The sequence below is a fragment of the Ceratosolen solmsi genome, unplaced genomic scaffold (assembly GCF_000503995.2).
Source record: "Ceratosolen solmsi marchali unplaced genomic scaffold, CerSol_1.0 scaffold29, whole genome shotgun sequence".
NCBI lineage: Eukaryota > Metazoa > Arthropoda > Insecta > Hymenoptera > Agaonidae > Ceratosolen > Ceratosolen solmsi.
Genome location: NW_011948417.1, coordinates 4,261,750 through 4,285,926, shown reverse-complemented (window position 1 = coordinate 4,285,926; position 24,177 = coordinate 4,261,750). Strand labels below are relative to the sequence as shown.

General features: G+C 28.4%; 3 protein-coding genes across 3 annotated transcripts in view; 2 read left to right on the top strand and 1 right to left on the bottom strand.

The window, feature by feature from the left end:
• LOC105359993 (RNA-binding protein 42) overlaps nucleotides 1-21,071 on the bottom strand; it is a 29,994-nt gene extending 8,923 nt beyond the window's left edge. The window contains exons 1-4 of the mRNA XM_011496764.1: nucleotides 21,029-21,071; nucleotides 20,629-20,928; nucleotides 20,030-20,407; nucleotides 18,992-19,186 (exon numbers count right to left, since the gene is read on the bottom strand). Of these exons, the coding sequence (XP_011495066.1) occupies nucleotides 18,992-19,186; nucleotides 20,030-20,407; nucleotides 20,629-20,928; nucleotides 21,029-21,071 (916 nt within the window). The remainder of the gene's footprint in view (nucleotides 1-18,991; nucleotides 19,187-20,029; nucleotides 20,408-20,628; nucleotides 20,929-21,028) is intronic.
• On the top strand, nucleotides 3,483-15,672 carry LOC105359691 (uncharacterized). The gene is made up of 3 exons (XM_011496336.1): nucleotides 3,483-3,693; nucleotides 12,643-12,924; nucleotides 15,408-15,672. The coding sequence occupies exons 1-3, from the start codon at nucleotides 3,500-3,502 to the stop codon at nucleotides 15,631-15,633; spliced, it is 702 nt and encodes a 233-aa protein (XP_011494638.1). The 5' UTR covers nucleotides 3,483-3,499; the 3' UTR covers nucleotides 15,634-15,672.
• Nucleotides 21,072-21,703: 632 nt separating the features above from the next.
• Nucleotides 21,704-22,972, top strand: EMC7 (ER membrane protein complex subunit 7). The gene is made up of 4 exons (XM_011496335.1): nucleotides 21,704-21,974; nucleotides 22,169-22,427; nucleotides 22,504-22,578; nucleotides 22,663-22,972. Exons 1-4 carry the CDS (start codon nucleotides 21,769-21,771, stop codon nucleotides 22,789-22,791), a joined length of 669 nt encoding a protein of 222 aa, XP_011494637.1. The 5' UTR covers nucleotides 21,704-21,768; the 3' UTR covers nucleotides 22,792-22,972.
• Nucleotides 22,973-24,177: the final 1,205 nt, after the last annotated feature.

The following is a 24,177-nucleotide window of genomic DNA, read 5'->3' as shown; positions in this document are numbered from 1 at the left end:
ATTCATTCTCAACATCTTCTATCCCATTTTTCTTCTTTTCGACTGCCTATCTTTTTTTGGCTTTTGTGCCATATGTTTGTATAACGTTTTTTATGTACTGCTTTGATGCTTTCACGAGGGCGTGGAATTCATCCAAATGTGTGATTCATTCGGATTTATAAAAATAAAATAAAAAAATAAAATAAAAAATTAAGTGTCTTAGAAATGGTAGAGTTTTTGTAAAAGAGAGAAAAAGAAAAATGACAAAATGATGATTTATTTCATTAAAGAAATATCTTAATTTAGTAATAAATTAATTATTGTTCCTATACGTAACTAAATACATAATACTATTCGCCAATGAACTAACTATATGAATAATTAAAGTGCCTAGTAATTCTCTATAATTTATAATGAAATTTCTGTATTAGGTTTAATTATGGTAACCATTTACACAGAACCTAATATATCCTTGTTTCGCTGTATTATCTTTTTTTACTACTTCGATCGTGAAATTAAGTGTATTTATTCTTTCTCCACAGCAGTCGTTATTCTCTATATTCTCCTTTCATCCCTTTTTCTACCCCAAGATTCATATAGGCTTTCTATTTTCTTTTGCTACCTACAATTTTCCCTTTTTTTTCACGGCATTAAACCATAGTACACAAGAAAAAAAAAAAAAAAAAAAAAAAAAAAAAAAAAAAAATCATGTCACATAATACAAAAGCTATAAGAACGAGCGATATTTATGAAATATTCGACTTTATTTGTTATATGAAAATTTTGATAATTATGACAATTTATGATATTTGTCTAAAATATATTCTCTATGAAAGAATTTCCAATATTGGATTGTACTCATATTTAGCCAATTTAAATTAAAGTTCCTTTATATTTTACTAATAAAATATTACGTTATATATTAATATATAAAAGAGGCAAAAATTATGACCATAAATAATCATAAATTAATGACCAAATACAATCAATGTAATTATTTTAATTAATTTAATTATAAAAATTTGTTATATTTATAACCAATTAACCAAAGTACTAAAATTATTGCACTATAAAATAAATAATTATAATGCAATAAATGCTTTATTTCTAATTTTAAAACATATAACATAGAAATTCTATGAATAACAATCCAAATTTCAAATTAATTATGTTTTATTTATTAAGTATAGTAGATGCCAATCTAACAATAATAATTATAACTTAAATTTAATTAAAGCGTATTTAATTCAATTAAAATAAAATTAAAAATTACTCAAGATGTTTGTATAATTCAAAATTTTTAATTACAAAACATTAGTATTGACGAAATTATGATTAAAAATTAATTTTGTAAGTAATTCGTCAATTTTTTAAGAAATGATATTAAACAATTTACAGAAAAATTCAAAATTGTTTTTACGATAAGATATTTTTAGTCAACTTGCGATATTATAGTATAAAGCGGTTCAAATATATATATATATATATATATATATATATATAACCACATAGCAAAACATATCATCAATATCTTATTTTATCATTAGTACGAATGAAGTTGTTTTAATGTATCAATAATGTAAATTATTATACCTTGAATGGTAATATTCGATTGCACATGACTATAATAGCGACATAAGCTAAGTGAAATAAAAAAAAAAAAAAAAAGTTAATAAATTCAAGCGCTAGATGAAATATTTTATTTGCAGAAATGGACAAAGTTAATTTCTAAATACGAAATTGACGCAGTTATAAAGTTTTGGCTTATCGATAAGTTTTTATTGATACTATAGAATCAGTCGTTTAGTTCAAGAGTCGTCAATATTCCGCATTTTCACTGTTCACTATCGGGGGCTAAATTAAAAATGAATCTGTACTATCAAAATTCAAATAATATTTCAATATGATTTGTAAAATTTTTGAAAATTAAATTAGTACTCTTATAGTTTATCTATCGGAATTAATTGAAAGTAACTCGTCGATTTCGCTTAGGACATCAAAATTTTATTAAATGATTTTTATTTGCAAATTTTAAGTACTCTCGGTTATAAAAGTTGAATTAATAATTTATCTCAATATCGATAAATTTATTTTTTAAATTTATTTATGCTCATTATGATACTAAGATTGTCAAGAAAATTTGATTAATTCCTGATTGCAACGATAAAGAAATTTTGTATTTGTAATTGTCAACGCTCATGCATGTGCATATAAATATAACATTCAAATTGTACGTGATTTCATTATTCTTATCTTCAAAAAAATATCAGAATTTACAAAAATCTTTGATATTTGATTACAAATGAGTATTTGCATTTTTACATACTAATTAAGCATACTAACGTAGAATTTTATTTCTTCGTCAAGGGTTAAGGCTTCATCAGCCGTTAAGGATTATATTCAATTGGATATAAAGGACTAGCCCGAGTAGTTAAATTACAATATAATGATTTTATTAATACTTTATATAAATTATTTTAATAGCATGACACTCGTTGGTTATAGAATTAATGTTGTTATTAACGCTACACGTGTAAGATGATTTTCTGATAATGAAAATGTAAAAGATCTTATTTTAGTATAAAGCCCTGAAGAAAGTCGAGCAATACGTTGTGACAATTGAATGTATTTCATGTGAATAGTCCTTTTTTTATATGTGAAATTGAAACAATCACTGTGGTCACGAGACTATCCTAGCGGATCCTATCCCATACACTGGCTGGTAAAATGTACTTATCCAAATAAATAAATTCCATGATATTCCAGAATCTAATGCATTTGCTGTCAAATGTCATGGCGTTTGGTGACGCTTTAGTAGCATTTCGTTGCGAAATACCCGTTCACTTGATAATTGCATCCTCAATCTCGCGCTTATGAATCAATTGAATGGTTAAGGGAGAACGGAGCATTGAAATTGAAAAAAAAAAAGAAAAAAAAAAACTATAAAGGAAAAAATAAAAAGAAAAATCCAAAGGAACAAGGTAAGGCGGATTTATGTTACCGTAGTGGGATCAAAGACTCCCTCCCTTAAGGTTGGCATAACTTGGTCGCAAGATAAAGTATTTGTAAGTGGGTACGGGATCGTAAGTGGTGATAGGATGTAAATAACCAGTGACAATAGCGCGCAAGTTTTATGTATTCGCAGCGAGAGCACATGCGCGCGTCATTAGAACCAATACATAGAAAGCTTAAGAAAAATCGTGGTAAAAAAAGTACGGCGAGATAATCTTATCGCTCGCGCATTTTCATCGGCACCGTGTTTACATTAACGAGTGACGACGAGTAGGCCAAAGTAGGTGACATAAGCAGTGACGTAACGCGAGTCGCGTCGACGATTTTCAAAATTTCCGAGCGAGTCGCGCGCGACAGACGATAGTCGTAAGGGACGAGGACGACGAGGCCGATGCACCAGCTGAGATCGATCGGGGACGGCGCTGCAGGGGGGGGGGGAGGGGGGGGGGGGGGGGGGGGGGGGGGGGGGGGGGTCCGGGGGGCAGGGGATGGTGGGGTAGTGGCGGCGATGGAGGTGGCGGTGGTACGCACGGTTGGGGGATCCTCGGTGGAGCGCCGGGACGCACTTCGTCGCTGGCGGCCCGACTCGGAAGTCGGCCCCGACACCGGAGCCACTGCTCAACGCCCGCGCACCTCGAACGAGTACGCGCACCAGCATCAACGAACGACCGAACGCCGATTTGCTGTGGAGAGCCGAGAGAGGTGAGTTGGCCTGACCCTGGCGCCGGCCGATCCCCGCTCGCTCTCTCTCTCTCTCACTCTCTCTCACTCTCTCTCACTCTCTCACTCTCGCTCGCTCTATCCTTATTTATTTTACGTCACGTAAGATGGTCCTTTTCCCGAGCCAGTCGATTTTCCAATTTTTCACGAATAACTAAATCATGTAAGTTACTAATCCTAATTATACGGAAAAGCCGATACATTGCGCGAGAAGGCCAAATTCAATTGTTTTTAACAATTATGTGGCATTTAAAAGGACACTTTAAATTGCAATGCTCGCATTTCTCTATCGGCTGCTAGCATCTTCTTGTAAAAGATTACATACAAATGAGTTTATAACTACTTTACTTTCTTTTAATCTTATATCGAGTGTGCAATAAATTTTTTTATTAAATATTTTCTTATTAAAAGACAATCAAAGTAAATATTTAACAATAATGGTCGCATGGTATTATGAAAATGCACAACTAAAGTAAAATAAAAGTGATAAAACAATCGATTTGTGCTATTATTAAGAATAAAGTTTTTTAACAGAATACTTTACTAGTAAACTTTAGCATTAATAAATATTTGTATTACGATTATGATCTGCCAATACATTCTCAAATAATATTTTCATTCATGTTTTAATAAAATACTAATTGATAATATTTCTTATATTTTTAAATGAACGAGTTTCAATTTTTTATTATTAACGCTCATTTTAATTGCTTCTTTTTTTTTTTTTTTTTTTTTTAAATAATATTTATCCCCAATATAATTAATGAGTGATAAAATTTATATTTGAAAAATTCTTTATTTAATGTTTATTATTTTGTTTTTATTGTTTATAAATTTTTAGCTTAACATAAGGGCTAATAATTTTGATTCTTAACAATATTGCATTTTACGTATGAAATTGAAAAAAAAAAAAACAAAAAAAAAAAAAACAAAAAAAAAAACAAACAAAAAAATAATAATTCAAAATTGATTATAACCCGGAGATTTAACGACGAATTGCTTTAGTAAATTTTTAATTTCATTAATCATAATCGTCTTCAGTGTAGGTAAAAAATATTATAATAAAGGTTATGAAAAAGAATTATAAAAAGAAGAATCTTCATAGATAAGAATTATCCTATCGATTGGCACACAGCACTGGTAATTTAATGTAAAATTTTAATGAAATTGTTTATAAACATCTAATTAGACGAAGATAATTGTAATATTTTTCTTTTCATAATATATAGGATATTTTACGTTGTGATAATAACGGTGTTGAACCATTGTCCTTTCTTATATTATAAAGTTGCAGCAACGAAATCATCATTTACTTTATCAATCAACTTCCGTAAAATTGTAAATACAGTTTTGACTACATAAATTTGATGTAAGTAAAATATTAAATTTAAACTTAATACAACGTAATTTACAAAATAAATGGATAATTGAATTAAGCTGAATAATTAAAAGTTTCATAGTAAATATAAGGAATACAAAGAATGTAAATGTAAAGGAAACTTAATATTTTACTAAAATTTACGATAGTATGCTTAATAATAACTTTCATATGCAATAGTGAAAAATTAAAAAATCATAAGTTAATTTGAATTATTCTGAGCGAATAATAACTATTTGTTTATGTAAATTCACGATTTTAAGAGCAGCAAATCCAATAATAAAATTCTATCAAAATTATTGGAGACAATGGGCTTAAAATTTTCTTGAATTAATTTTGCTATTCTTAATATTAAATATTGCCACTTAGCTAACGAAATACGTATAAATACAATGTTCTTGAAACTGGCAAAGACTGCAATTTAATTTAACCGTATGTCAATTGACATCAATGCAATAAAGCCATATGATCTTTAATCATACTCAACGCTATTAAAACGTGAGTAAGCCGATGCAAAAATATCCTACGGTATTTATATTCTCTCCAATGTATGATAAAGAAGCTTAAAATAAAAACTAAAACGTTTTCTAGATAATTTCCAACGGTAATTGCAAATATGATAAAAATGTAATTCATATTAAAAAGCGACTTTAACGACAGGACAATCGACTGATTAAGAAAAAAAAAAAAAAAAAAAAAAAAAAAAAAAAAAATGACGATAATAAGTCTAATGAAAATGAAAGAAAAAATTCGTTTGAGCTAAGATTCAAATGTTTATTCGCATTAATGATTAATGAAGTATTACATATCTAATCGAATTATGCAATAATCTAAGAAACTTGCCAATCAAATAATATTAATGGCAATGAGCGTATTTTTACACAATTAACTTTCTTCTCTTTATTAAATAATCTTATTAATTAATGATTTGTTATTATTTGTATATTTTATTTTGTAAAATAAGACATCGATTATACTTTAAAGAATATTCTATTGCAGTCTTAAAACATAAATTTTATTTATAATTGAAATTTAAAAGTTTTTCGTTAAACTACTATTATACGATATTGTTAAATTGCATAAAAATAATGTAACGAGTACTCTATGTAGATTGACAGAACATATCTCATCGAATTCAATTGAAAAATTACATGAAATTTTCTTTAAAAAGTACTAATAGTAAAAGAATTCATTTGTTGCATCCGATAGTTACAAAGCTCACATAAAGGCTAAAGGCTAAAAATTCAATGAAAATAATAATGTTAAATAATATTGTTTTCAAATCCTATAATACGACTAGCAAATTGCATAGTAATTATATTTTTTAGATAAAATTCTCTATTTTCATACAATTGAAATCATATTTATTTACAAATTTTGGGAAAACGCGCAAGCCTATTGCGACTGAAAAAGTAAGTTACTTAAAAAAAAAAGTAATATTTAAATACAACTACTGAGCATTTATAAAAAAAAACTTTCAATCGCCTTATTTTATTTGCTATAAAAATATACTTTTATAATAAGTATCGCACATGAAAATTAGGCATGGAATTTATTTTAATATTAAGCCAAAAAAATTATAATATTTATTACGACTTTCTTTTAAGCACATTGTTGTATGTATAATTAGCAATAATATAACTTTTTTCGTGTATTATATTTATGCTCAATAGCATGTTTTTGTAGACTATGTCGTATGATAAAGAATTGCATATAATTGAATAGAGATGTTAAATAATTAATTTCAAACGGACTCCATTTGAGTGCAAAGAAAATTTATAGTAATTGAAACAACGAAAACATATGAGGTGATATTAGCTAAAATTAAATGAGACAATAGCATCGATAATAGAACATTAATAATATAAATAAAACGCTTTATAAATACCATTGACAATTCTTTCTTTGCAGTAATGTAGACTTTGATAACAATAGGTGACGGTAAGTCACGTATACGGCCATCTTCGTCATCCAAAACTGGCGCGTTTTCTTAATTACTCTTTACTCTATTTCCTCATCACCAAAGTACCGATTGATAGAGAGAAATGAAAAAGGTAGTTAATTTTTGTTGAATAACGTAAATTCGTCCATCTATTTCGTCAAAGATAAACGTTTGTTGCATATAAATCAAGAATCTATTAGGAAGAGTAGAAAGAAAAAAAAAAAAAAAAAAAAAAAAAAAAAAAAATTAATGACAACTACAAAAATATAGAAGTGTTGCAAATCATCAAGATATATTTCATCTTCCTCGTCCTAATTAAACTTTTAGCAATTATCGAGGCTTAACCCGACTACATTTTTCCCGCTTGATACTGACCTGACGTACTCTCCAAATCATCTATCAATATAAGCTCTATCGAATTAATAAACAAAATTTAAAAAAAAAAAAAAAAAAAACAGCATCGTCCCTGATGGACAAAGAAGTAGAGTACTCTCACCGTACCCTAAAAATACTTGGGAAAGTCTTTGGCCACAATTGTGAAACAAGTTAATCGAGTGTCTCAGAAATCAAACACGTGCGTATCGACACGTGAGCGGTCGGTTAATTGTCTTCGGCAGACTAAGTTTGGCGAGAGGCTCGCCTCGCCGGCGCCCTTGGGACCATCGAATTTCCGGGACTCAGGGTGCAGTGACGCGCACCCGAGCCCCGATATTTATTTCCGGTATGCAAGGCACGCCCATAACTGCTAATTATAGGCCAGCCGCGCGTCACAAATAGCTGACGGGTGTTTCGCAGAGAGGTACTGCAAATCTAAATTTTGAAATCGTGGCAAATTCGGTACCACGAGATTGCGAACTGTGGACGGAGCGGGGGGGGGGGGGGGGAGTGTATCGAGTCGAAAATTTTTCACTGGAGATATTCCGGAAGGCACGGTTGTCTTTAAGCCTTCGACGCTCGTTGTTGGTAATTTCGATTTGCATCTTCCCCTTGCGTCATCAAATAACTTCTCGTTAACGATACACAAGACGTTCTTTCGCGGGCACTTTCGCACTGTTCAGCGGCCGCCACGTTTTTCCATTTTTTTCAGAAAAGCAAGATACTCGCGACATTCTTACACACTCGTTTTAAAATCAATTTGATCAAAAGACCACCCGCGTTTTTTACTTTCTGTAAAAAGATTATTTCATTGATAACGCATCGAGTAAGAATTTTATTAACAAAAGTGGTATGATAAAATTTTTCGTCGGATTATTCAGTTAGTGATTCTAATCTCCCAAGTTTTGCCTTATTATTATAATTTACAGTCCGAATTATATTCTCATATCTTACAAGTCTAAAAACAATAAATTAATGACAATCTGAACATTCTCGTAGAAAGACGGCCTGCATGCACTGTGTCTGGAATACAAATTTACCAAAATGTAAAAAAAGAATGTTCAACATACCAAAGCCTCGATACTTAATCGAACGATTATAAATCATCTTCTACACGATATCCTAATTTCATATTAATATCCGAATTGTAAACATATATGTCACTAGTGACGGAAGGTCAGTATTATAAGATGTATTAAATAAGATTAAATTATTTGTGATATTACTTAGGAATTTAATAAACAAAAATAAAAAATAAAGTTAAGATGTTTCGACTAAACGTTCAAGCATTCGGGTAATATCAACCTAATTGAGCACCGACTTTTAAAACTATCTTCACTGACATATTATTCGATGCACTTCTAGACTAGTTAATCTTTTAATGTCAAATTTTCTGTCCATACAGTCTATTAGTCATATCTTATTCATCAAAAAGATCATATTTTATCATTATTATTGATGCAGCCAATTAAAAGCTAATAACAAATAAAATCATAAATTCACATTTATTATTTCCATTTAGCGTTGCTTTTGTAAGAAAAAGCGCTTATTACTTATTAATGTATTATGAACACATATGCACCGAACGATTTAAATTAAGGAATATTGTAACATATTACTATTGGAACATATTTATAAAATAATAAATACAAAAAAAGAAAGAATTTACTTAATCAATTAGTTAATTATATATATATATATATATATATATAATGAAATTTATTGTTCAAATCTAATTCAACTGAATAGAAAAGATTCCAAATGAACGATATTTCACATTCACCCATTCAGTTCTCGAATTCAAAAATTACTAGAAAGGTAGCTACTTCATTATTTATATGTCAACTTAAAATTTTATGATAATTTAAATATTTTAATAAATACTGTATACGTTAAAGCTCTTATAATACAAATTAACGAACAATTATTTAAAAATCGTTTATATTTTTAGCCAATAATTTATAATTAAATTTACATTACATTGCTATGGTATTATAATTTGATATTAATTTGTTATTTGCACAATAGGGTTAGTTTAATATTATAAATTATTTGTACAACTATTTCATTAATTCAGATACTACATCTCTATGTTTCCATCTCATTTCATAGGTTACTGTATATATTTCAAATATTTGTTGTGTTAAGCTTGTTAAAAGAATTTATCTGATGCAAATTATGAAGAAACTAATATATTTGTGTGTGTGTGCGCGCGGGCGCGTCCGTGCGTGTCAGAAACGAAGACAATTTAAAAAAGGGGAGAGAATTACATCAGTTTACATTTGACGAAGTAAATCAAGATATCAATGTTCGTCAGTCGATATTTGTTTGATCACGTGGATTCGAGTTGTTTTTTGTTTTTGTTTTAAGAAGAGGATATATGTCCGTTTAATAAATTTACTCAATCGAATTTACAATATCCATAATACAAAAATAATATATTTATATATGTGTGTTTATTAAAAAATTAGCTAATGCAATATTGTTGAAAAAGTAAATGAAAATAAAAATGAATAGATAAGTATGGCAGTGAGTGAAAATGTTACATGATCGTCTATTTAATCAATATTTCAGAATACTAAGTAATTCTTTAATAACTTACTCTTTAATAATAGTAAGCATTAAATTTAAAATTAATGAAAATAAAAATCACTGAATAATCGTACCGAAATGCGGGTAACCATACGTAATAAAATAATAAATATAATAATAATAATAATAATAATAATAATAATAATAATAATAATAATAATAATAGAAATAATTGTCATCGTTCTCAAATCTATAAAAAAAAAAAAAAGAAAAAAAAAAGAATAAAAAAATATATATATATTGTTGAATAACAACAATTAAAAAAAATTATCAAGTTTCTTATCTATAATCGTTATACAGCATATGTTAATATAGACCAAAGACGTTTTGTTAATATAAATAATATATCTTTCATATAATTTGTAATTATTCTTTTGCTCGAAATAAAAAATAAGTGCTTAATTTTTTTCTTAAATAATTATTTTTTACTTTGAATTATATTTAAAATTAATCATAACTAACTTATTTCTACTGTTTAGAAAAGATAAAACAAGTTATTATAACAATATAATATGTTGATAAATGAGCAGTAGATGATCGGAGTATCATCCTTATCATGTACGCTTACGCTGTAATAATTAATTAATCAATTTTGCGCGAAATGACACTGATCTTTTATTTTCAATTTATCAATGGCGCGTGTGTACCGAATTGTAAATTATTCACTCACTTTTTATTCATAACTAGGAAAATTTTCATTATTCTATTATGTAAGATCCTCATTCATAAAATCCCTTATTGTAATTTTATTACAAATTGGTATTGTAATGTCCAAATATTTGCGTGCAAACTGCAAAGGCAAATAAGTGTAGAAAGAAATTGATAAAATCGTTGATATTTATATTTAATTTTAATAGATGTAATATGAATTTCTTAATATATGACTCCAAATTTTATCAGATAAATGATTAAATTCGTGTTACACTTAATTTTCATAGATACAAATTCAAATTCCAATTGAATAATACGCGGAAAAGTTTGAATTTATTATCCCGTAGTTCAAAATGTCAATTTAGCGTAGAAAACTTAATTACGCTGATTATTTTCCTCGAGCTTCTAAAATTGCTGACATTCATTAAGAATATAATAAAGTATTGATTGACACTATATTAGAATTCAATATAACGACGTTTTTTATATAATCGAATGAAGTTAGGAATTAACTATATTAATTACAATTCAATGGAATATTATTTTATTGAATGAAAACTGTATTTTAGAAAGTGAAAGTATTGACAATGAAAAGTCTTTAAAATCAATGAGAAAAATAAAAGAAATTACTTGAGCACATTTGTTTTAAATAATGTTCTGATTAATTTTTTAAAACTGTTAATAAGTAATTAACAATTTTTGTCTTATTCTTTAATTTAAATTGCTCAAAATAATATAGATTTAACAATATTAGAGAGTATTTAATACTTAATATCAATAACTTTAATTCGTACTTGGCTAGTTAACAGTTAAGAGAATGAATGGTATTTTTAACTATTTTGAATATACAATTAATCTTGGCTTTCTTCCTGACGTACTTAGATTACGTTCAAAATAAATTTTCAATTCTAAATACATGTTCTTGTAAAAAAAAAAATTGCAAATTTTCTACACAGCCAACTTTATACAATCCATTATATGGTAGATAGAAAACGATAATTTTATTTATAAAGTTAAATTCATTCGATTAATCTATAATATAATCATTGCATTTATAGAAGTTCAACTTTGTAATAGTATATTTTTATTTTTCTTACGTTAATGGTAAATTTAAGTCAAACATAATAAGTTTTTTTATTTTGTAATATTATCACATTTTTAAATAAGCCAATTATTATTTCGTTAAAAATACTAATATTTGTGGACAATGATTAGTTTTATATTGTTGGGATTAGGAAAAATTAAAATGATAAAGTAAGCACATGTACGTGACTTTTATCTTCAAATGATGAAGCTTTTTCTTCCTTAACAGAAACAAGTGTTTACGTTGTTTAACTTTCAAATGAAATGGAATTTTTGCATGAATGAAAAAAAAAGAAAAGAAAAAGACATAAAATGATGTATCCTTTCACGAGTTTAATAATGATATCGTTGGCAATATTTAATCAATAAGTACAATCGGACGCGTGTATTTGCTTAACGATTTAATGAATTTAAAACTTATGTTTAAATATAAACTAGTTGAATGAATGGGGCGAGTAAAATTGATACCTAAAAAGAAATTCTCTTTACTTTCGGCATTGGATGCCTAAGTTCACTCAAGTAGCGAGAAGGTGTTATTAATTTTATCAGTAATATTATTTTAAAAGGAGCCACTAAATACGAGTAATTACTTGGCTCAATACTTGATTTAGCCACTCACTCGGGTTAAAATGTTATTTACCTAATTATAAAAAATATTATCTTAGTTCCACAATTTGTTCTCCCTTTAGCGGCAGAGAAGTGGCTAGTTAATTAAGACAGGAGAAGGAAAGTCACTTGGGATTAGAATGTGTATTTATAGAAGAAAAATAAATAGCATTCGGAAATTTAAGAATGAATTTGGAATCAACATTTATTTAGTCCAACTCACGGATATTGATATCAATACGCGTTAAATGATCCGCCCCTCCCCCCTCAAATAACAGCTCCATGTACCTCAGGCTTCTTGCAGACCATCGCAGTATAAATCGAGCAACGAGAGAATGTGCCACAGGCCACGAGAGGAACTCGCAAGAGTACTGCTGAGTCTAATCCTCGTGCTCTTGACGTTCGCGGCCGACTGTCAATCGGCTCCGATACCGAACCCGAGGTCCCCGTGGCGAGAGGACGAGGGCGCACCTACGATTTTCACCTCGTCGTGCGATCCGGTGACGGGTCGCTGCCTCGAATGGCTGCCGATCGTTGACTCGCACCTCGGTGACTACATCATCGAACCGGATTCGGATTACGACAGGTGAGGGTTGCGTTTACCTACTCATCTACTTTTTCCATATCACCCGGTATCTTCGACATCTATGGAGCAGCCGATAGTTTGCGCACACTTTTGCGCTGCTTTGCGAGCAAAATAATGCCGAGATTCTCTAAACTTATTGCAATTCTGATGACAGCTGGCTTTCAATCTTCAAAGCCCCAATGTCATTCGAGAGAAGACTCTCAAACATTTCAAAGATACTTAAATCGACAATTTCACTTGAAATTAAGGGATTACAACTCTAATCGTCATTATTCGATATTCATTGGTAACATTTTAAATTATTAACACATATTAATTTATATTTCAATAATGTATGCTAAACACACCACATTTCAGCAAGAGAATGTAATAAATTGCCTCAACATTTTAATAATTTCATTCTAAATTGTTTAATAGTGTAATTAATTATTAATTAATTACAATTAATTTATTAATTAACTTATTGTGTTTTATTATTATTATTATTATTATTATAAAGTTGTACGCTCATTGTTACGAATTAAAAAAATAAAAATACATAATTACATTATTGTATTGATAATTATTGTATAAATAAGGCAATATTACTAACTCAAAAATTTTAATCTAATTAAGCTCTATATAAAACCTATTTTAAAATTTTTTCTAAATCATTAAAATCACAAACAAATCAAATTTAATAATCGCATCTCATAACTTTACTAACAATTGCACGCTTCAAAACTGTATTAAATTCATTATTACAACAAGCAAAAGTTCGTTTTAATATAGCGACAAATTTAATGATACATAAAGCTTATTTATTATCAACATGCAAATAAAAAGAATGTAAATTAAAATTTTTTCAATCGGTAATTTATAAAACTTACGTTGAAATATAAACTTTCCGTAGAATTAATTGAATTAAAATGAATGATTATACAAATAATGAATAGTATAATTAATACGTAAATTCAAATAGTTGAATAAATTACTTTGTTATTGTAAAGGGGGAAAAAATTGCAGATTAATATATTTACGATAGATATAACGATTTATTTATACTTATAACGACAGATTGCCAATTTTATTACTATGAGTTTAGCGAAAAGTTAAGTGATAATATTTATAACTTGCATAGCTAATAATTTTGCCAACTAAGGTATATAAACAAAGTGATGAGTATCTGATACATAAAAACAGCTTATAACAGCTCTGTTATAATATTTAAATATTATTTCAGGACAAATAATAAAAACAATAATTGTCTTTTATTTCATTCTTAATCTTTGTTCCTCAATATTTAAGCTAATTAAAGCAAAATTGAAGATAAAAGCTCTATTTATTTGTATAATTAATCAATTTGAAGAAGCATCAAGCAATTCATTTATATAATATATTGTAAACAAGGCAACGGATACAATTTTATCAAATATAATGAAATTTGGCATAGTTAGAAGCCCAGAATTTTAAAAGCATCGAATACCCTAAGTGCTTGCAAATATACGTTATACAATTAGATTTCCCTTCAATCAGACAACATCCATTTATTATCATACGTATGCAGCTTTCATTACTTTTCTTTACTACAAAATGTATTAATACATGCTCATAATAAAATACTTTATCGGTCATACTCTACGTTTTCAATAGTTCCTAATAGAATAATTAGACGATCCAATTAGAGCTAATCTGATTATTACAATTTATGAATCGTCATCTAAATAAAAAATTTCAGTATTAGATTATATACATTTGGTGACTAACACTTTTTAAGTTTTATATTTCCCGATGAAACTTGGAAAATGACAAATAAGTTTTCCGATAACTAAATTTATTCCAATATATTCTGTAAGATATCAGTATCAATAAATATCCATTACCGTCCCATACAAATCTTTATGTTCAAATATTAATTGTCTAAGTGTATGGCAAGTATACATATAATAATACTAAATAAGACAACATATTAAAACGTACTTGAAAAACAATTAATGCATTTTCGATTAAACTCTTTTATATTAATTTATAAAATATGGAAGATCGTAGATCATGAATTTATCATAAAATATAGCCAACAGTTAACCGAAATTTTGCAAAATTTAAATAATTTTCGTGAATGGCCTTGCTCATATAAGGATGCGCGTACAAAGTGTTTGGATTTTAATCTTTGATTTCATTCGTTGCTAAAATTACAGTTAATTTTAGACAAATTGTTTAATATGCGTCAGTTAAGTATTTACGGGTAATAGCAACGAATTAATGTTATTAAAAAGTAATGGATTAGCACCCGATTCCCTGTCTCGGCAACGAATAATGTTTCAACAAAATCCTCTACACTCCAGAAAAGCTCTATGATTATAAAAAAAAAACTTCAAAAAAAAAAAAAACTTCAAAAAAAAAAAACAATAATAATAATAAGAAGGATGGCAAGCGAAATCGAAAATTGTCAGTATACCAAAATCCAAATATGTATATAAAAGCATGAGGTGACAACGTTACAGGGCCCAGCTCATCCAAACCCGAGATGTAGACAAGGTCTCGGGGGCTTGGCGAGAAGCGACTTCCGAAGACAGAAATCTCGGCGGTTTCGGTAACCAGATGATCACTAGTAGACTCGCCAAGAAGGACGTCTTCATGTCACGAGGCTGGGGAGCTGGTGGTATGCCTTTCTCCGTTCTCTACATGAGTCCCCGAGCCAACCATCCACCACCCTCAGGTAGCATATGAATACAAACACTTTAGCCACGGCGTACCGATCGTTCTCATTTCGACTTTTGCTACATGGAAATAGCTTAACACCTCTATTGCCCATCTACGTCAGATCTACATCACGGTGATCCGTATGCCGAACCTACCGTCGAATATTAATATGCCGTTTTGTTTTACGTTGCATTTTCATTTTATAAATCGGTGACGCTACCTACATAAATACTCTCGTTCAAGATCAATGACATAATACAGATTATGAACATTTTTATGAAGCGTAACAACAATAAAATGCACACAATGCGTGCTCTTCATTTCTCTTTTTTTATTCATTTTTTTTCTTTCAAAGAGCGAATAGAAAGAAAGGAAGGTAAGTTTTGAATGAAAAATTGAAAATGCATTGATTTTTTTGTTTTTGTTTTTGTTTTTTTTTTTTCATTTGAATTATTGACCGTTAAACGGAAACTTTTTAATACTCTTTAATAAAAATCCATATTGAATATAATTTAATATGAGCAGAATAGATTATATCCGAGATTTTTCATAGCTATAAATTTTCTATGAATTTCGTTTACTTATAATTTAATTATATTATAATTTCTTTTCTTATACTTTTATAATAATTTATATAATAATATATATATATATATATATATAATAATTAATATTTTGTTTTCAATAATAAAATTACAAGCTTACTACAGAAGCACGTAATGGTGATTATTGGTAAACGTAAAAGGTTTCGTAATAAATTTATTCTTTGGCCATTGACGAGAAAATTGCGACAAACATAAAACTTTCGAATAATCAAAATGTTCGTAAATTTGAAGGCGCGTTCGTTACATTCGAATTGGCAATCTTAGTGAATTATATAAAGAATTGATCGATAGTTGAAATTGCGAAAGTTGAACCTACCACCAACCGTTCGTAATAATGAGAAGGTGAATTTGACAAGTAACCTATCGATCGCCTCCGTGACATTTTCTTGAGAAACGGTAAAATCTTCATTGGCTGCAGGTACAGTGCAAGTGGAGGCAACTAAGGGCGCGGAGCCGGTTAGGAAAAATGGTGAGCCACCGAACGCCCGGATTAATCAACCCAATAACCGAGTGGCACCGAGGAACGGGGGATCCAGCCAACCCCGACGGCACTACTCCATTATACCGCAACTCTTTATATCGTACGGCTGGGGGCCATCGGGCAAGTAATCCCGTTTGTAATCGAGCCAACGATAACGAACGAAACGATGAAAGAGACGAAGAGCCACGATACAATTGAATAACGAGTAACCCTTTGTTTCTGCATTTTCAAAATTCTACGGCCTCGATACAATAAACTCCAAAATTGCGCACGTTCTACGGTTACATTTACTATCAAATGAACTTGCTATCGTTTTACGGACATTTGCATATTACACCGGATAAGACTCAGTTGAAATAAATGGAAAGTATTGAGTTTAATTCCCGATAATCTATCGATATTACGTTTTTCATTTATAAATACTTTTTTTTTTTGTGTAACGTATAATCATTTACTGAATTCAATTGTATTTGTAATGCAAAACTTTTACGGAAAATCATGTAATTTTTAAGGTCACAGTAATCTAATGATATAATTGTAACACGCAGTTATATAATATTTAATGAAATAATAATGGCATATCTTATTTAAGAAAAAAAAAAAAAAAAAAAAAAAAAAAAAAAAAAAATCATGATTGTATTAGCTATCCTTGTTAATTAAAGTTTTTATTAATTTGAAGGAAAAATTAATATATCAGTGAATTATAAGACTTATCTACATTTGTAATATTTAGAAAATAAAACGTTATTGTAACAGATAGAAAGTCAGTCGAAGTAATTCAAGCTTATTACTTTCAAATAAATATATAATTGAGGATGAAACAAACCTATGTTCCAAAATACTATAATTACTTTCTTGACTAAATATTACCAATTTACATTAATCAAGTCAATTAAATAAGATAACGAAAGGGTTGCAATCGATGCATGATAATTATAAGCTTGATAAATTATTCAGTAATTGGCATTACTTAAGGGTTTATGCCTTTATAAATTAAAAATACAATTTGCGATTCAAAAAATACGATTCTGTGTATCTTACATTTATAGAAATAATAAGGAAATAGATAATCATCCTTTATATTTTTCATTAAATATAACGTGGCTTCTGACTTTTCTTTAGAATAGTATTTATTTTTATTTCAATAAACAAATATTGTAATAGTATGAATATAGTTTAATGTACATTAAACTATTGAGAAGCTAATTTTCGAAAACACCTATTTGAGTAACAGCAAATGAAGGCTTATTATATTCCACACATTGTACAATTTAGAAAAGGAATATTTGAATAAATACAATTTTAGTATGAGTGAATTTTGTTAGTATATACCGATAATAAAAGCATGTACACTGGTTTACATTTTTCATTTGTTGTTATTCAATCCACTCTAAACCTTCGTATTTTTATCGTCTACATTTTCTAGCTGCAAGAGGACATTCCATTGCATATTTTAAGCACACATAAAAGCGATAATATATTATAATATAAAAGATCTCATGCTAAATAAATGCTTTAACAATTAAGTTTTATAAGTAAAGCGAATGATAAAACCTATCCAATAAGGTTGAAACATATTCATTAATTATGTAATTGTTAGTACAATATTAACTTTTAATATACTAATCGACTATTTAATTTATGCAAACAATGCACATATAGAATTATCTATAGAAACTATAGTATTTTTTTATTAATGATATATCCACTTTTTATAATGAAATGTCTTCACTTTTAACTATTACATAAAAATTATTTTAATGTCTCCAATAAGAAATCATTAAATTATCATTTAAACTCTGCAAAAAATTTGTTAATATTTTTACTTTTAAACCTTATCTATAACTACGTAAATTGTAACTAAAAGATTAAAATAATTATATATTTATTAAATGAATTAAAATTGATTTTTTTTTCATCCCGAATTGTCATTAATTTATAATTGCGTTAATACCCTTTGTCACATCGGAACATTCAGTAATAATTCTTTCAAGCAACATAAAAAATTCAATCAATGTCACATAGTTTTGTGAAAATTGCAACAATAAAAATAATTGCTTTAAAAAAAATTGTTTTCTTTATTTTAAAAAGTAGATTATATAAATCGTTCTAAATCCTAATTAATGGCTTAACCGTATCTTATCTATAGTGTTTTTAAATAATTCTTAAAAAATTATTGAAATTCTATAAGACATACAGTACCACTAAGTTATTACTTCGATGCATTGCAATTTGCATTATAATACAATACAGTTTATTCTAAAATAATAGTATACCGATAATTTTACCATCAACTTACCGTTCATTTCCTTCATTGCTTTAATAAAGTCTTGAGGATCTTTGAAAGACACAAAGCCAAAGCCCTTAGTTTTGTTGGTTCGTTTGTCTCGCACGACCTTCGCTTTCTGAAAGCTGGGATACTTGCCAAACACACGAACAAGCATCTCGTCTGTGACGTCATTTCCCAGATCGCCACAAAATATTCTGAAATCGTCTGTAAAAAAACAACGAAGGCAAATCGGTAAGTCATTGCACGTGATGCACAAATTTTTTAATTTTGAGGACTCGGTAAAATGTAAATTTCACATAAATCAGAAAAATTAATTTCATTCCATTCAAAAAACATTTGGTTTCATAATTTATTTTAAGATGTCTGTAAATAACATTTAAATATTAGAAAATTAATATATTAATGTAGCTATGGTTAAAAAACTAAAAAATATAATTTGTAAATTCAATCCTTATACAAATGTGATTAATAAATGTCAATGTAAGTTTTTCTATTAGTTACTTTCATCTATACTTTTCCAATTCAAATATTTATGCTTTATAGTTATATCACTTTAATAACGATTATTCTTACATTTTTTTTATTAAGATAAGTGTTTACTTATTTCTAAATTTGTATACATTATTCGCAAAACCTAGGGATATATGTTTTGAAAATTTTCAATTAAAGCGAAAGTATATGACAAGTAATATTTAATAATGTTGTTTGTGTGTTATAATGTGATGTATGTATATCAGTTTTCTCGGATATTACAAGGCTAATTTTGTTTACTGTAACGTATTATGTCATTTATTAAGTTTATTTTTAACATATAAATCGTTTTATTATTATTATTTGTATCATATAAATTTGTCATTTTTAAATACACTAATTATTAATTATTGATTAATATTTAACAATATAATGCACAAATATTGATATTCCTATGAAACATAAGATTCAAAACAAGAGCATATAAATAACAAAATGTCATGGAAGCAATGTTTTTAAAATTAAGTATTTTGTTACTTTAGTATTCTATTATTTCATACTATAAATTTCACTAACCATCATCCCATTCCAGCAATGAAGGATCTTCCCAAGTTTGTCCACCTGCCATTCTAATTATTTTTTTATTTTTTTTTCCTTTGCCCTTTGGATGTGATTCTTCAGCATTGGCATTAGCCATGATTGAACTAGCCTTTCCTTGACTAATTGCTAATTCTGCTGCTGTACTTACACCTTTTACTTTTGGTTTCTTCTTGGAATCATCATCTGGTATTTTTGTATTGATGATTTGTTCAATAATTTCAGGATGGATTAACGGAGTTGCAGGTGTCGATTCGTAATTTTTAGGAGTAGCACTTAATATTGGATCTACCATATTTGAAATATAAGGTGTGCTTATTTGCGCTGGCGAAGAATATGTTGTTATCGGAACTGAGCCTATAACATAATATATTGTATTTGTCATAACAAATATTTTTATTTGTATGTAATAAATAAATTTTGCCCTAAATAACAAGTTCAAAAGAAATTAGTAAGACCATCGTTATAAATTAAGATCGGTAATGGAAAGGAAGAAATACAAAATTATCAAGACTGTAATAAATAAAATATTATCAAATAATGTAAATTTTAATCGATTAAAATCATTTTGAATGTACTTTGTCTGGAAACTTGAGCTGGAATCATTAAAGGAGTTGGTGGTGGAGGTGGTGGTGGTGGTGGTGGAAAGCATATTGGTGGAAATGCTAGAGATGCAGCTGCTGCAGCTACAACAGGAGATGGCATGTCATGTTGTTCCAGTTGTCTCGCTACTTGGTTGTATGTATTAGCTCCAATTACTGTCCTTGTTATTGGAGGTACGATCTGACCACCAATTTCAGCTTCGAAGCTACAAATATAAAATAAACTTTGACAACGATTCGCATAAAATTTTATGAAATACGCATTATATGTAGTTACTGCTTATATGGCCTATATAAACATTTTCAAATGAAAAATTATAGGATAATATAATAAAAAGATAATATAGAATGAAAATAAGGTTATATTCTTACCGACTCATTTCATCTTCCATTTGTCTAAGCTTCATATTATCGTCCATTATGGTATATAATTCAAACTGAACTCTAATTAGTATTTATATGTTACAAGTTCAAGTTCAAGTTCAAAAATATAAATATTTTAAATATAATCCTTCATTCGCTTTTATATATCAATTATAATCATCCGCCAATGGCCGAGTTAAATCTTATTAACCTTAAAAATACTAAATTTAAGGTACAATTAGAAAATTAATAATATGTAAATTTATATTACTTATGGAAAATCAATTAATTAAATGAAGAATATTAATTTTTCTTCGAATAAAAATAATTCTTGACCACAATAAACACGAAATAGTAAGCTATCGTCATTATCACGTTTGCAAACTACCGTGTAACACTTAAATGAACATGGCTGCTTATAGTGATTATATCAGTGATGCCAATAATTAAACCAAAATAGTGTATAATATATAAATAATTTATATTTTAATAAAAATACATATTTTTCTATACACACATACATATATATATATATATATATATATATATATATATATATATATAATTGTTTATGTTTCATCTTGTTAATGTTTTAAAAATTTGCAATTTATTTCTTAATAAGTAATAATTTAAAAGGAAAAAATATTTTACAAACAGGATAAGAAACTTAGCAACAATGATCCCAAATCATAGTGCACCTCAGTTTTCATTTCATACCAGCTGATAAGTCAATGTGTTTGTTGTTTGTGCAATATGATACAGGAAATACGATTTATTTTAGCAATTTTTTTAGTTATAAGTTCATTCTCTAATTCACTTGCCGAAAATGAGGATGACGTATCGACTGATCTCTATGTTATTGAAGGAAAAGTTTTTTCATGGGAAAATGCAGGTAATACCCCTTGGCAATTAATGACTCATGTTATGGCCAATGGTGGAGAGTATTATGGATTTCTTAGGTAAATATTCATAGTTTTATTTCAGTTTTATATTTCAGAATTTATACAAATAGCTTATTAAGATTATACGACTATGTTTATATGCATAATTTTTATTAATATGAACATAAACATATAATATTTTGCATATATACGAAAGCATGATACTACATGTTACACATCAGTTATGTATAATAAATAATATTTTTTTATAGGGAAGATGGAACATTTACCATATCAAATGTACCTTTTGGATCTTACGTAATAGAAGTAATTAATCCAAATTATGCTTATGAACCAGTTAGAGTAGAAATTAATTCTAAAGGGAAATTTAGAGCAAGGAAGGTTAATTTAATACAAACTTCACAAGTTATTCAAGTACCATATCCATTAAAATTGAGACCTCTGACGCCATTTAGATATTTCCAAATGAGAGAGCAATGGCGTGTGACTGATTTCCTCTTTAACCCTATGGTAAAATTTGATAAATTTCTCATTAATATTATAGAATAAAATTGAATTGGTAATACGTAATTCTATTTATTTTTAGGTTTTCATGATGATATTACCATTATTGTTCATCATAATTTTACCTAAGATTATGAATGATCCTGAAACGAAAAAGGTACATTTGAATATAATATTAAATTATAATATTTTATTGAAGTAAACGTATATACAAACTCTAAATAAAATAATAATATTATAGGAAATCGAACAGCTGAATAATCTGACAAGTTACAATATGCCAGAAATGTCGGAAGTAATAACATCATTCTTCTCTAGTGGAGAAAAACAGAAGGCAAAAACAGTAAAAGCAGTGAAAAAAAGACAATAAAATTAGACTCTCGTTCTAATTTATATTTCATCGATTAGAATTTGTAATATAACTACGTTTTTTCACAAAACCAACAATATTTTATAACTTCACAGCTTTTTCACTGCAATCCGACCATAAATTTCTTCTTTCCAATTTTAGATTACTCTAAATTCAAATTATATGAAATAATAGTAGTATATGCTTCACATTCAATTATTTTATTAGTTGTTTAAAAAAAAAAAAAAAAAAAAATAAAACAAGGACGATACAGAATTAATTCTATATATTTATTTATAGTGCAACAAATCTATAATTATTATAATTGTATACATCATTTTATTCAATAAAAGTTAATATAAATAGCTTGTTAGTTTTAAATATTTTTAATATAGGTAATTCAAATATTAGATATTTTTGTTTATATTTGTTTGCTGTGAAAAATTGTTAATCTTCTGACAAAAATATTTCTAAAAATATAATGATACAGGTATAAAAAGATTATTTTATAATCAATATTAAAAGTAAAAATGAATATAAAAATAACAGTGTCTATAAATTGATTAAATTTTACTAATATTTATAATTTTAATAGAAATAAAATATTTATGTAATTTTTTAATGTGCAATTAATACAAAATTGAATGTGAAAACTTAAATTTTAATCTCACGAATGATTGGTTAAAGATATTTCTAATAAATATTACAGCAACTGTATAACTTTTATTCAAAGTTCATTTTTCAGACTTCGATTTGAGCATCTTTACAAAAGATAATAAATAATGGTTTAATTGCACGTCAAAATAATGTAAGAAGGAAGTGAGAAAACCTAATTTCCAACCTAACAACAGCCTACAACTCACGATGTTAATTTGTGATATTTTGAAAACAACCTGCACGATAAATCCCGACGAGAGCCGTCATTATCTAATTCAACGATTCGAACGCTCGTCGTCTGCTAATTAAAAGGCCGGGGCAGCTCGTATTAGCATTTACTCGTACGAAGTTAAAGAAAGATGCCGTCGTGAATGAGAAGGTTAAAAAAGAAAAAAAACGTTGGAAGCCCACCGAGCCGCGTTCTATAAATTTGTCTTTATTCAAATGCGTGCTAATCCCAAGACCGGCGACGCAGCCGACAGAGAAGAGACCGCGAGGTGCACCAGCAGGTAATGTCACGATCGGAAAGCCGCGCGGGTGGGGTCGATAATAACCGCGCGTGACCACCCATTGGGTTCTCGGAGACAATATCCCGGACGCTATTTGCCAGAACATCAAAGCGTAACGTACCGGCGGCAGCCGAGAGCCGACACCTCGACTTCCGAAATCCCAACGAGGCGCCTCGCATTTTATCTCGCGCTACGTCGTATTTCTCGCCATGGCGCTTTGTCTTTGTCCTCCCCCCCCCCG